At 43.6% G+C, this 13,262-nt stretch overlaps 1 protein-coding gene across 3 annotated transcripts; it reads right to left on the bottom strand.

Annotated features, from left to right (window-relative positions):
* Nucleotides 1-538: 538 nt before the first annotated feature.
* ERFE (erythroferrone) lies at nucleotides 539-11,907 on the bottom strand. 3 transcript variants are annotated; one of them, XM_083741944.1, is made up of 9 exons: nucleotides 11,811-11,907; nucleotides 10,894-11,221; nucleotides 8,647-8,760; nucleotides 7,264-7,357; nucleotides 4,869-5,092; nucleotides 4,237-4,345; nucleotides 3,610-3,700; nucleotides 2,935-3,013; nucleotides 539-2,599 (listed from the first exon to the last, which is right to left on the bottom strand). In XM_083741944.1, the coding sequence occupies exons 2-9, from the start codon at nucleotides 11,086-11,088 to the stop codon at nucleotides 2,501-2,503; spliced, it is 1,005 nt and encodes a 334-aa protein (XP_083598070.1). In that variant the 5' UTR covers nucleotides 11,089-11,221; nucleotides 11,811-11,907; the 3' UTR covers nucleotides 539-2,500. The 3 variants fall into 3 exon arrangements, with proteins under 3 accessions (XP_083598070.1, XP_083598072.1, XP_083598071.1); XM_083741946.1 differs by having other exon boundaries at nucleotides 11,862-11,893; XM_083741945.1 differs by having other exon boundaries at nucleotides 11,415-11,879.
* Between the last annotated feature and the right edge of the window lie 1,355 nt (nucleotides 11,908-13,262).

The raw sequence follows: 13,262 nt of genomic DNA, 5'->3' as shown, positions 1-13,262 counted from the left end.
GTATCAAAAGCTAAACTTTAAAAGATGAAAAGCTGGTATGTACCTTGGTTGTCATCTGTCAATAGAAAGTAAAGGTTGTGCACACTTGTACCAGTATACTAACTCCTGAGTAAATGGGAATACGCCAGGCTCTTCGTAGTAGAATCTACATCTGCTATGTGATCAGATGGGGATTGAAAAGTAAGCCACACTTTTGTGATGCTGAGACTTGTATGTGGCGTTTTTGGGAGGAGGGGTCTAATATTTTAGCAAATAAGGGATATGTCATTATGAATTTAAAAGGTTGCAGTTTGCAAAAGATGAAACACGAACTCTGGGAGGTTTTTAAGGCTGCTTTATAACTGCATCTACATGACTTGAGGCTTCTACACTGAGTCACTGGCCCTTGAATAAGCTGACTCTGGCACACACTCCTATACAAGTCGCCACTTGATGTTTTCAATCAAGTGGTGAGCATGTTTGAGTTCAGTCACCAGATGTCCTCTGTGATCGTGGATCTGTTGTCTGAAACAGTTCATAGCAGTTGCTTTACAATTAATACAAGGGAAAGCATATATTTTTTAATTAGAAACTGTCTTGAAACCAATCCATTATAATTTACAGAAAGTACACCATGGTTTGTGTCAGTGCATGCACATACACTCAGCCAATCAGAACGAAAGATAAACAGACGTCTGAGAATGCAAGAACAGCTCTAAAACTAAGGGTGTGTGGTACGTGTAACCTCCTGCACTATTCTGTATCGCAAGTCTATGAAAAAACACCACTTTTTCTCTTACAGCCTTGGTTATTTTGTATATTCCTTCTCTAAGTAAATAAAATGCATTTAACAGCAAGTGCATAAATATATTTCTTAATATAGTGCAATAAATAGACCTGCTTATAATAGAAGCTTCAGTGGGAAGGCTAATGCTGATTGTGCTGCAGGGCAGGGCACCACCTTGGCCTTATCAGGCCGTGTGGCATTTCCAAAGTGGAAAGGGGTGGGTGTATACAGTTTACTGAGAATTTGCCTTTTCTAAAACCTAACAACTTAATATTTTGCTGCCCGGAATCCTTTTCAGTATACTCTGCCTCTTAATATTTTTGGCTTGGAGGGAAATAAACTTCCCCTGTTCCTTATTCTTCAGGAGGAAAAAGGAATGAAGGGCAAGGGGAGAGCAGCTTACTTGTCAGTGTTACTCTATATTAAAACTAATCCTTGCATGTAGAAAGATTCAGCTATCAAGAACTCCCTTCTTGCCTTGCTACATTTCTTGATGCAGTCAGTTTTTCCACAGCACTATGTACTGACTGAAACATGGCTTTCTGCATTCCGAACTGTCCTATTTTAAACTGATCTATTTAAACTGATCTTGTAAGAAATTATCGAAGAAACAAATCTTGTTGAAGCAGAGGTGGTACTCCCTTATGAAAATTTCCACGATGACTTGCAGGGACTGATTATATAAAATAGAGCAGCTGGGGCAACCTGTTACACAAGTAACTTTTCAGGCTAAAATAGATAAGGGTATGTGTTCATCCCACATACTTAAAAAAACCCCATAGGAGCAGTTCTAATGCCTGCCTACGTGCCCAAGGTTACAGTAATAGTAGAAGAGGGTGGTGCTGCAATCGCAATTCTTGGATATCATACTTTAGGGTGTACACAGCCTCAGAGAAAATAAGGACAGTTACTAAGAAATGGAAATAACCATATCTTCCCTCGTCACATAGTTAGGTTCAAAATAAGTGGCACTAAAGCTGGGCACTCTGTCCATTGGGCTTCATGCTAAATGGACAGTGCAATCTAATTGACCTAAGGCAATAATAGAAAGCCTCTGGCTAACAGTGGACTCAATAAATAGCCTACCATCTCTTCTCTTTCTTTTTAAAACCCTGCTCTAAATATGGTAGCCAATCTACCCACCATTAATTGAAAGTTAGCAATGGATATTGGGCACCATGCAGCACAAAGCAATAGGCAAATTCTGTTTGTGGTTGAGGAAGTCACCAGACAGGCAGAAAATCAACAAAAGTTAGCACTTTTAACTTAGAAGACTTATGAACCAATGAGATAGTAAAAGATATTCCAAAAATATATATAATCCTTTGCTAAGGCTTTTCTGTTGAGCACAAAAAAGCATGTATGCTTTCCATGAGGAACCTAGTTTTTGAGAACCACTGCAAACAGATTGCATACTTTTAAGCATCAAACAACAGACATTCAGGAATAGGAGTAACTTCTAGGTGAGTTGCATCAACCCCGTTAACACTTGATGCTTCCTTTTATAAGTTGGTTCAACATCCTTTTAATCGGTTTTACTAGATGCTGGGCCATTTTTCTCAAATCCAATTCTTCACCTTGGTATGCTTAACCAGTAAACAGCAGTGGAGGTTTGCTAGCTTAGCATCAACAGCTATAGTGCTTTGTTCTGGCGTTTACCAGCTCCAGGCACTTGATTGAATGAGAAAAATGTAGCAGAGGGGCTGACGAAAAGCAAGGTTGGCTGTGAGCCGATCAAATGCCCAAGAGGACAGCACCAAAGTCAGACCCACTTCGAACAGTGAGCGTGGATCCTGTTGCATTGTCTACAAAAACTGAAGCATACTGGCCGGCCTGGAACAGAGAAGATAAAGGTGGATAAGCAAAGCAAGACAGATTTCTATGCCAAAATTGGTGCCGTCCCTAGGATTGTTCAGATATACCTAGTGCCTATGCTACTTTTTAAAGAGGCTGCATACTTGTATTTGCTTGTAGCAAATTGTTTTATAATTTCATGCTAAAGGCCTCCAGTTACTCAATGGCTAAAGGGAAGCCTGTGTTTAATAGCTCTGGCCTGCATTTTTTATTCAGGAGAGAGAACAAAATGCAGGTGTTTTGCCAGATTTGTGTCACTAAGCACTGCTGGTTATGACAACATGTTACAACTTTGCTTCATGGCTTTTACTCACCTGCAGGAATAGAATTCCATGGATTGAAATTGTGAAATGTTCATTGTTTCTGTCCAACCTGCTCACTGTTTCCAGAGAACTGAAAGCAAAAGACACTTCATCAACATGAACAATCCTAGAAAATAGCAGGGTAGGCCATGCATCACTTTAATTGATGAATGGTGGGTGCATTGGAAAGAGTTAGGTTTGGATGTGGGTGAGTGGGTCTGAATTCTCATTCATCAGTGTTCACTGTGTATCATTTGGACTAGTTCAGGAGTGCGGCCAGATCCTTCATCCTTCCCTGGACCAACCTTAACACCTGTCAAAGTTCAAAGAGGCTCATTGTAATCCAGTGAGCCCCTCTGAAGTCAGCTTGCAGTTATAGTTTGGATTCAGACCTCCTCTGCAGGCAGTTGCTTAGCACATAACCAGCCCAATAAGTTTTCTTGGAGAGTAAGGATATATATGAAAATCTATGTATATTCAGCCTTCAAGGTAGGTCAAGAAGGAAGTTACTATTTCCTCATTTATAGGCTTCTCAGGGTAGCTTACAACAGAGTTGAAATTAAATGTGAATTTCATACGGTAAAACAGAAAGCAAGAGCATGTAGCAGAGTGGAGATGAATTGGAACTGAAATAAATTCTAGCTGGCTGCTTTCCTAAACAATACTATTTCTACTCCACACACTCACATGTTCTGTCGGCAGAGGGACTCAACGCAGATCAGCAAGCGCAGGCGTTCGTGGGTGCGGGGCTGGTTCTTCTTTAGCTGAACCTCTGGAACTGTAAAAGGCAGCAACTAGTCAGGCTGGAGGACAGAGGAGGCTTGCTGCTGGGCTGCAATCCTTGACCCCAGCAGCTGGAGGCTATCTGACAGTGTCTAAAAGGCCTGCCCAAGGTTCAGAGCTTCACTGAACTTTGCTCTGTTCAATATGCAACCTTTATGCTGCTATTCTGCTTGCCTCAGAGAATGCTCAGCTGAAATCAGACATCCACTTGAAACTGATAAGCAAATTCCAACACTAACATTACACTGCAAAGTCAACTTTTTATGTCATTACTAAAGATGCTTACAGAATCCTCCCCTGCTACGTTTCTTCTTGAATTCAGGGCTACATTATTACCCAAGATGTTTACAGAACTGGAGTTGATAACATCAGACTCCATAGTGCTTCCAGATTCTTATTTGTAGAATGTGCACTTTTCTTTAAAAACATTGGTAAGAGAGGGGGTGGGGATAATTAACTGCCAGCTCCAAGTTGCTTAGCATTTCTATCTTGAAGAACCCAACACGGTATTGCTTTAAGTTAAACACTTACCAATATGCAACGTGGCAGTGAAGATGTAGTATCCACTGAAAGGTGCTATGTATTGTCCATTGTTAAGGTTTAGCCCTAGGCCACGGTGGAACATCTCTTCTTTTTTAGGCTACGCACAACAACAACAACAACAAAAGGATTATGAAGCGGAGGAGAAAATTGTTCCAGCTTTCCCTGTGGTGCATGGAAGTAGAGCGCTGAAGAACGCCGTTCAAGAAAGGGAAAAGGGACCGAACATGGATCACTTGTGAACATACTTAAGAGGGATGCATAGTTATGAGATGAACAACAAAATATGGCAATATTTTATAACAGGGGACATATGTCTAGCTTGGCCAAACAAATTCAGAGCCTGGTGCCCAGATATTTCTCCTTCAGTGGTGGCAGCTTCCAGAGTTTTTATTGTGTATCTAAACATTTTTTCCAGGGACAACTTAAATTCTGGAAAACCAGGTTTCAATTATTTAGATCATCAGTTGCAGAACACACTCTAATACCCTTAGAAATCAGGAGATTGGGGGTGGTTTTAAGACAGGATTTATAGGGTTGGTTGTCTTGTTAGGGATACTGAAGCAAAAACTACCTTCCCTTTTGCTTACATTTGCAAGAAGAAATGACACCAAGCTACTCACTATGTAATAGAACTGAAGCTCTTGCAATGACCGCCGTTCAATTGAAATGTTTCTCCGGGTCCGACAGTGGAAAGCTGCTTGCACTCGCCATTGCTCCCTGCTTTCTAGAAGTGGTCCACTAATCTGGGCCAGAAAGTTATCTTCTCTGGACCTGTCGTCGTCGTCGTCTTCTTGGCAGTTGTCACAGGCTTTCTGACTGATCCTTTCCCGTTCCCTGATTACACCTGAGCAGCCAAAACACAAAGTCCCATTACATGGGCCCACTCATGTTCTCTGTAAGTCCAAACCTGCACCTACTTGCTTTCAAACACAACAAGGTCACACTAGTCAATATGCCTATAGCCATCTTAACACTGGAAGTCCCAAGACTTTGTGAATCTGTATTATTTGGGACAGCTGGCTCGTTGGAATGTATGTTCACCTGTTTCTAGAGCAGTAAAAATACTGGACTTAAGAGTTTGCAGGATCAGACCAGAGCTCCAACAAGTCCAACATTCCGTTCTCACAGTGCCCAGCTAGATGCCCAAGGGAAATTCACAGGCAGGATCAGCAATCTTCCCATGTGATTTTCAACAAGTGGTACTCACAGACACTTTTGGCACCAGCATCAGATGTAGTACATAGCTATCATGGCTAGTGATAACTGTTAGGCAAATTCATGGAAGTTAAGGCCCCTTTTAAAGCAACCTCCATGGGTGGCTATCACTACATCTTTGTGGTAACAAATCCTACAGTTTAAGAGTGGAAATCTTTGCTAGGATCCTGGTGACTAGCTCAGATCCATGGGTGGGGAAGGGAAAACGTGACTACTGCTAGGCCACACCTGCTCCTAACGTCTAGTGCATGACATCCTCAGTCAGCTCCCCTTCATTGACTTCTGCTTAGTGGTGAATCTGAGCATGATGATGTTATGGCAGAATCCAATTTGGATTGCAAGGGTGGAGAAATGGGGGGGGGGGCAATCTAGATGGTGGACTGCAACTCATAAGCAGTATGACCAGTGGGCCAGGGCACAGCCCCCAGGGAGCCCCAGAAGAGCTGAGGCAGCATCGTGGCCAGGGGATGAGTCGTTGGACAGCAAAGGGGAGCACAAGATGCTACACCCTCCCTCCCCAGGGGCTGGGGGATCATCAGGATACCGGCAATGAGGAGAAGGAGGCACTATGAGGAGGAGGAGAGCCAGTGTGGTGTAGTGGTTAAGAGCGGTAGTCTTGTAATCTGGGGAACCGGGTTCGCGTCTCTGCTCCTCCACATGCAGCTGCTGGGTGACCTTGGGCTAGTCACACTTCTTTGAAGTCTCTCAGCCCCACTCACCTCACAGAGTGTGTGTTATGGGGGAGGAGGGGAAAGGAAATTGTTAGCCGCTTTGAGACTCCTTCGGGTAGTGATAAAGTAGGATATCAAATCCAAACTCCTCTTCTTCTACTACTACTACTACCACTGCCCCAGCTCCGAAGGCCCAGCGCGGACGTGGCTTGGCTTACCTTGCCTCCCCAGAGGAACCTGTAGTGGGGGGGCGCCTGGTTGTGCCCTATCAGACATGTATGCCCAGGGCCATGGCCCCCTGCCCACCCACCCCCACGCTTCACCTCTGAGTTTCCCTACCAGCTTTGGCTGGAGAAGATGCAAGGTTGAAGTTACTGAAGGGGGTGTCTTAGAGGCCTGTGTAAGAGCAGAATTCTTGGAGGAATTCCTGTATATGAAAACCAGTATCCTAGAAGGTCGACTTGGAATTTGCATAATGGCTGCCATGGGCGGCAGAAGAAGGGGAGCTGGTAATCTATACTGGTGATACGTACCATCACATCACACACACAAAACACTGACTGAATTTGAATTCTAACAGCAGAAAAGTGGCATGGATTGCACTCCTCTTAGAATATACCTTTTTAACTTGGATATTGCAATCTTGGATAATATTTAATGCTGTATTGTTTTTAACACTCGACTGGAAGCCACCCAGAGGTGTTGGGGAAACTCAGCCAGATGGGCGGGGTATAAATAATAAATTATTTTTATTGGATTAATATTCTTGACCTTGCCAACAGCCACAGTTTTAATTGCAAGTTTAATCATGTTTGTGGTTTAAAGAAATCGAAAGCCAGGGCAAATAACCCCAACAACAGAGAATCATAGAATTGTAGAGTTGGCAGGGATCACAAGGGTAATCTAGTCCAACCCCCTGTAATGCAGGAATCTAATATCGTATTTTAAGCGTATCTTAGTCCTCAAGAGTAGAACTCCAAAAGTAAAGTCTCCATCAAAACCCAGCAGGTACATTAAGACAACAATAATGTCAAATAAAATAATGTCACCTATTATTAAGGGCCCAATTCATTATTCTGTGCCTAAGGCAAACAAGGTATGTTTGCTTGGAGAGCAACAACCTCCATACCTTTAAGCAGCAATCTGAATTCTCTCAGCAGCTCCTCCTGGGTGATTAAGGCTCCAGGGGGTCCTGGTGGACCAGGGGGTCCTGGAATGCCAAACTAGAAGCGAAAGAAATGGAGGACAGTATTTTAGATCCATATTTATTCACATCAACCACCAAACCTATTGTCTGTCTAGCTATCATCAACTCTCAGTCTCTGGGCTCCTAAAGGCTGCTTCTGTTTGTTTGATGTGCTCTTGCTTCAAGTTGCTTTACTTAATTGCCTGAAAGGGGCTCCAGTACTAGGAGGGAAGAGAAAGGTCCTTTTCACTTGCAAAGGTTCACATGGGAAGATACGTCTCATATCAACATCAACATGACTCCCTCTCCCCAAGCCATTCATGAAATAAATATTCACCTTCTATTTATTTTACTGTTATTGCATTTTAATCCCACCTTTCCTCCAGAGTGTTCAAGGCGGCACATAAGTTCTCCTGCTTTATCCTCAAAACAACCCTGTGGTGTATCCTAGGTAGAAAGACAGTTTCTGACCCAAGGTCACCTAATGACTAACTGGGGATTTGAACCCTCATTTCCCAGGTCCTGGTCCAACACTCTAACCAGCACAACACAACAGACCTTGTACATTTATATTCGGCCTTTCTTCTCTCATGGAACCAAAGATGGTGTATATGTTGTTCCCACACACTCCTCATATCCCTGTCAGACCATACTCTAGGAATTTGTATGCTGAAGATCCTATGAGTGGGATTTGGTGAAACACTATTACTAGAGGGAGCATTCTTTCTTTCACAAGGTTTTCATTTCTGTGCAGCAATTTCTCTGTGACTCTTAAAGTGCATGCAGCCATGAACCACTGATTGAGGAGGGGGACTTTAAATTGTCTTGGTTAAATTTAGGGAGGCTCCAACAGTTAGGAAGGCTCAGAATGTCAATCTGAGGACATGTTTGCATTACCACCTTGCAGTGCAGTGCAGTGCAGTGCAGTGCAGTGCAGTGAAGGGTTATTTTTTGGGGGGGGGGGTTACCCACAGTCGCCCCCCTCACCTACTGTACACATCAGCACAGTTTCATTAGTGTCAGATTCATTTCTGTAGTTTCCCCCCATGCAAAGGTGTTTACACCCTGACTGGAGATGAATTAGGAACAGCTTAAGATTTCAATCAGCATGAGCCTGGTTTGAGAAACAACTCATCAAACAGTGATATTTTAAACATATCCATTTTGGATAATGTCATGTGAACACTGATTAAAGAGCTGTGCTGGAAACGCAGTGAGTGCACAGCAGACATGAAAACAGAGTATGAAAAGAGTCTCAGAATCCCTTATCTGAACAGACTTTGAAGACAAGTGAGTCAAGATGAGGACACTGTTAATATTGCTTACCTTGAACTTTTTGGCTTTATTTTTACTTCTTTTTTTATTGTTCACCCCGTTGTTCATAAGAAGCATCCAAGCAGCCCGGGATTCATCCCTGCGAATCTTTCCTGCAGCAGTTTCCTTTATGTAATGAGAAGTAAAAGAAAAGGCATGTGAAAGGCAGAGACAACCAGGAACATGAACACACACACACCCCACATTGTCCCAAAAACATACGTTAAGGATTATCTTTGCTCAGCATCTTCATAAGGTCTGCTGTATCCATGTGTCAATCATGCTTCCTTCAGCCAACATCAGAGAAGGGGAACCTTTTACAGCCGCATTTCCTCATGCACTGAAAGTAGGCAGGGCAGGGGCATCCTACAGGATCTCCCCCTCCCTCCTACAACACAAACCCCTACACACACTCCATCATCTGCCTTACTTGCTGTGATTCGGTTTACTGCTGAAGGTGCCTATAGAAAGCTGAATGTTACATTATTCTGCAGCAAGAATACTTTGCCAGATGTTTTTGTGCTGGCAGATGCCCTCGGTCTTTGCAAATGCCCCTGCTTAATTGATTTAATCAGTTCCCTAGGAAAGGGAATGGTTGGGCGATGGCCAGAGAGGGTCTGGGTAACATGTTAAGAAGTGCATACTGCTGTCATGCTTGACTATATGATTTCCATATTAACAAGTGCAGATGTCTTGGGCCTTTCTCTCATACCAGAGGAAATAGCTCCATTTCAAAACATCTTTGAATCATAGAATTGTAGAGTTGGAAGGGACTCCAAGGCTCATCTAGTCTGACCCCCTGTAATGCCAGTAGATTGGCCAGCTGCATTCTTTGCTAGTAGAATTCAGTGTAATTCCAAGAATTCACATATCTTCTATAGTTGGTCTACTGCGATTGCTGTGAAGCGAGGATAATAATAATAATAATTTATTATTTATACCCCGCCCATCTAGCTGAGTTTCCCCAGCCACTCTGGGCGGCTCCCAATCGAGTTTTAAAAACAATACAGCATTAAATATTAAAAACTTCCCTAAACAGGGCTGTCTTCAGATGTCTTTTAAAAATAGGATAGCTGCTTATTTCCTTGACATCTGATGGGAGGGCATAGGAGCCAGTTTCTAGGGGCCGAGGTCACTTCGGCCCCCAAAGTTGATGAGCATTGCCATTCAAATGGTGTGTGTGATTTTGCAGGGTGGAGCTTACCTGCCCCCCAGTATATTATTCAAGTTGGTACCCCTGCAAGCATGGCTAGATACCGTAACTTGCAGTTCTCCATATGTTGTTGGACTTCTAGCTCCTCAGTAAGCATAGCCAATGGTCAGAGGATGATGGGACTTGTAGTCTAGCAACAGATGAAAGGCCACAGGTTCCCCATCTCTGCTGTAGACTAAGACCAGTCAAAGTGGAGCATCTCCATGTTGCAGGACGAGGGGGCAGTTAGGAAAGTGTTAGCACCCTCTCTCCTTTCTGCTCAAGTATATAGGTTGCTATCCCTTGAGCTGTACATCTGAACAATCTAGAGAAAGGAGTGGTATTTCAAAGTGTTACTACTAGCTGGAAAATGGGCAAAGTGTTCTTCCTTTACTCAGTGAAAGATAAGCATGTGGGCATACTAGGGCCACCACTTTTTAAAACAGAAGTATTTTAACCCACATTGAAATGTTCCAGTTACAGATAGGTAGCCGTGTTGGTCTGCCATAGTCAAAACAAAAAAAATTCCTTCCAGTAGCACCTTAAAGACCAACTAAGTTAGTTCTTGGTATGAGCTTTCGTGTGCATGCACACTTCTTCAGATACTTCTTTGGTATCTGAAGAAGTGTGCATGCACACGAAAGCTCATACCAAGAACTAACTTAGTTGGTCTTTAAGGTGCTACTGGAAGGAATTTTTTTTGTTTCCACATTGAAATGGCAACACACATAAAACAGAAGTAAAATGGATTGTGGCTATACATACCTAGTTCCACTGAGCTCGGTGGGAACTATTACCAAGTAACTACCTGCACATAGGATCACATAGGAGTAGACTATTTGCAAAAGAAGGAGACATACATTCACACTTGCCTGTGCAAATATTCCCCTACATGACGTTCCAAAGCAAAACCTACTCTTTCTTACTTGCGCACAACTTTCTTTTCTCCGTTCTCTACCCCCATTTTTAGCCCTTGCGAGCTAAATTCACAGGGGAAAGTTTACTTCAATTAAGGCATGGGTTAAAGACACCCCAAATAGTGAGCTGAGAGTAGCATTTGTCCTTACCGGGTCATTGGATGATGACAAGGGAGGGCTGCTTGTTTTCTGTCCTGTGAGAGAGTCATTCCATCCGGATTTCTTCTCCTGGCTCCTTCTGTTTCCATGTTTTTCGGTTTCCATAGAGCTGGCACAAAAAGTCATTGCTAGCAGCCCCATGGCTAGTAATCGAAGTGGACAGCTGGAAAGGAGGGGTCCAGCCATCTTCCGGCACACAAGCACGCTGGTAGTTTCTATAGAGACAAGACTCCTGGATTTAGGCCTTGGCAAAAGCTCCTCAAGAAGAACAGGGCAAAGACGAAGCTGCGGACCTTCAGATGGGCAGCAGTCGATATTCCTGGGGGGGATTCCAGAAAGGAAGAATGGAGTGCAGGAAGAAATTATCCACTGCTCTTCCCAGCAATGCCTGGCTTGTTTACTTTTTCAGGGCAGACCCAATCAAGACTGTCAGGCTTCTTCAATTAAATAATAAATAATAATAATAACAGAAAAAGATAAAAAGAAAAGTAAACCCTATGGTACCCACACACCTCACCAAGTCAAGGCCCTGGAGTTTCCAATGGATTTATCAATTGCCTCTTTTTGGAGGGGCAGGAAAAAATATCATGGGATGGTCCCCTACAATTTAGAAAGGTTTAAGTCAAGGGACTCGGGGAACTATTTTTCCTTCGACTGAAAAGCTCCAACCAAATGACACAGGGCAATTTCCTGGGTCTTCTGTTGGACAAAACTCTCCTATCGAGGCTGCCGAAGTCCTGCGGTTCTTTCGGCTGGCGGCTCTGGCTGCCTGGGGGGCACCTGGCTCGCCCTCTTCGCAACACGCCCTCTCCGAGACGCCTCGGGCTGCTGCCCCTCCGTCCCCCTCGCCCCTCTAAGGGTCGCCGCTGTTTTCCCTTCCTTTAAAGAGCTTGAATTCCCCGCCTCACAGAAGTTGCCGCCTCCGTCCACTTTAGGCGAGGGTTTAGAGGGCCACCTACGGGCAGCAATCGCCAACTACAACAACCGGAGGCTCGCGGAGCTCGCCTTGTAATTCGAATGCCGGGGGGGGGGGGCGGGAGGAAGAAGCAGGAATTCTTCCATTTCTCCCATAGGAAGTGTCTGCTCAGGGAGAGGCTGGGGGAGATACAGATTAATTATTGGAGTTCGGCAACACCTGGAGAGCTAGAGGTTCCCCACCTGTTCTACACGTGTTCCCATCCTGCGCCACCTCCATTTTTATGTTCTCTAATGTTAATTATTTTGATTCGTCCTTCCATATATTTAGCTGGTGCATTTATATCTCACCTTTCTCCAAGGAGCTCAAGGTGGCATACATGGCTCTCCTCCCCGCCCCCATGTTTTAATCACAAAACCTTGCGAGGTAGGTTAGACTGTGACTAAAGAGATCAGGGATTTGAACCCTGCTCTCCCAGGTCCTAGTCCAACACTCTAACCACTACACCATTTTGGCTCTTATTATTGTAGCCCATTACCTGAAGGACTCTGGAGGATGGGTCTATACCTCCTCTACACACTTGTACCCATCCGGCGCCACATCTTTATGTTCCCTAATGCTGACAATGGCCTTTTATTCAAATTCTATTTGGGGGGGGGCAGTACATGTGAAATTATTTTATGGTGCACATATCATCATTATATTTATATCCCATATCTTGCCTCCATTCCCAAGACATCATATGCCAAGATTTAAAATCCATAGAGGGAATATAGGCAATACAGCTAAACAACAACAAAAACAAAACAGCAAATAAAAGCAATAAAAACAGCAACAGCAAAATACGATAAAAACAGCAAAAGCAACAGCTGACGCTTCATGTTCTTTCACTCTCTCTTTGCGAGGTACCACATTTTTGCAGCACTTAAAGAAACAACAACTTTTTGTTGCCTAGTGAATAGAGGAGTTTCATACCACACAAAAACCAAAATGCTCTGATACCCACAGCATTTAGAAGGAAGGATTCTTAGGGTCGCCCCCAGACTGTTGCTATTTTGCAGGAAGGACTCGATTGCATGCCAAAACAAGGGTGAATTTCCATTGCCAAATGACCTCCCTGTAAACAAATCTGGATGAATGCTCAATGACGAGCAGAAGTCAGATTAACCTCCACATAAGGTTTGGCCAAGCAAATCTGGTTGAATGCTCAATAAACAGGTCAACTGGAGGAGCTTTGAGTTTCAAGGCTGTTGTGGAAATATATTTCTGCTGAATGTTAAACAAGAAGAACGTTGTATGGTTGTGTCTCAGTTAAACGCAAATGCAAAATGGCTAGTAAAAAAAGAACAATTCTCTGCAGGTATCACCAAAGCAATTTTGTTTATGTGCGTGGAATGACACAAAGCCCTAATTCATTATGCTGAGGGGGGCCAAAGGGGTGGAG

Source organism: Podarcis gaigeae (assembly GCF_964106915.1).
Source record: "Podarcis gaigeae genome assembly, chromosome: 5".
NCBI classification, from domain to species: Eukaryota; Metazoa; Chordata; class Lepidosauria; order Squamata; family Lacertidae; genus Podarcis; species Podarcis gaigeae.
This window is presented reverse-complemented; position numbering and strand designations above follow the sequence as displayed.

Excerpts from the sequence above, each read along its gene's own strand:
- ERFE (XM_083741944.1), bottom strand. The coding sequence starts at position 11,088 with ATGGCTGGACCCCTCCTTTCCAGCTGTCCACTTCGATTACTAGCCATG. Across the intron at positions 5,093-7,263 it reads ATTCAGATTGCTGCTTAAAG|GTGTAATCAGGGAACGGGAA; the intron begins GTATGGAGGTTG and ends TTGGCTGCTCAG. Across the intron at positions 2,600-2,934 it reads ATGGAATTCTATTCCTGCAG|GCCGGCCAGTATGCTTCAGT; the intron begins GTGAGTAAAAGC and ends TCTCTGTTCCAG.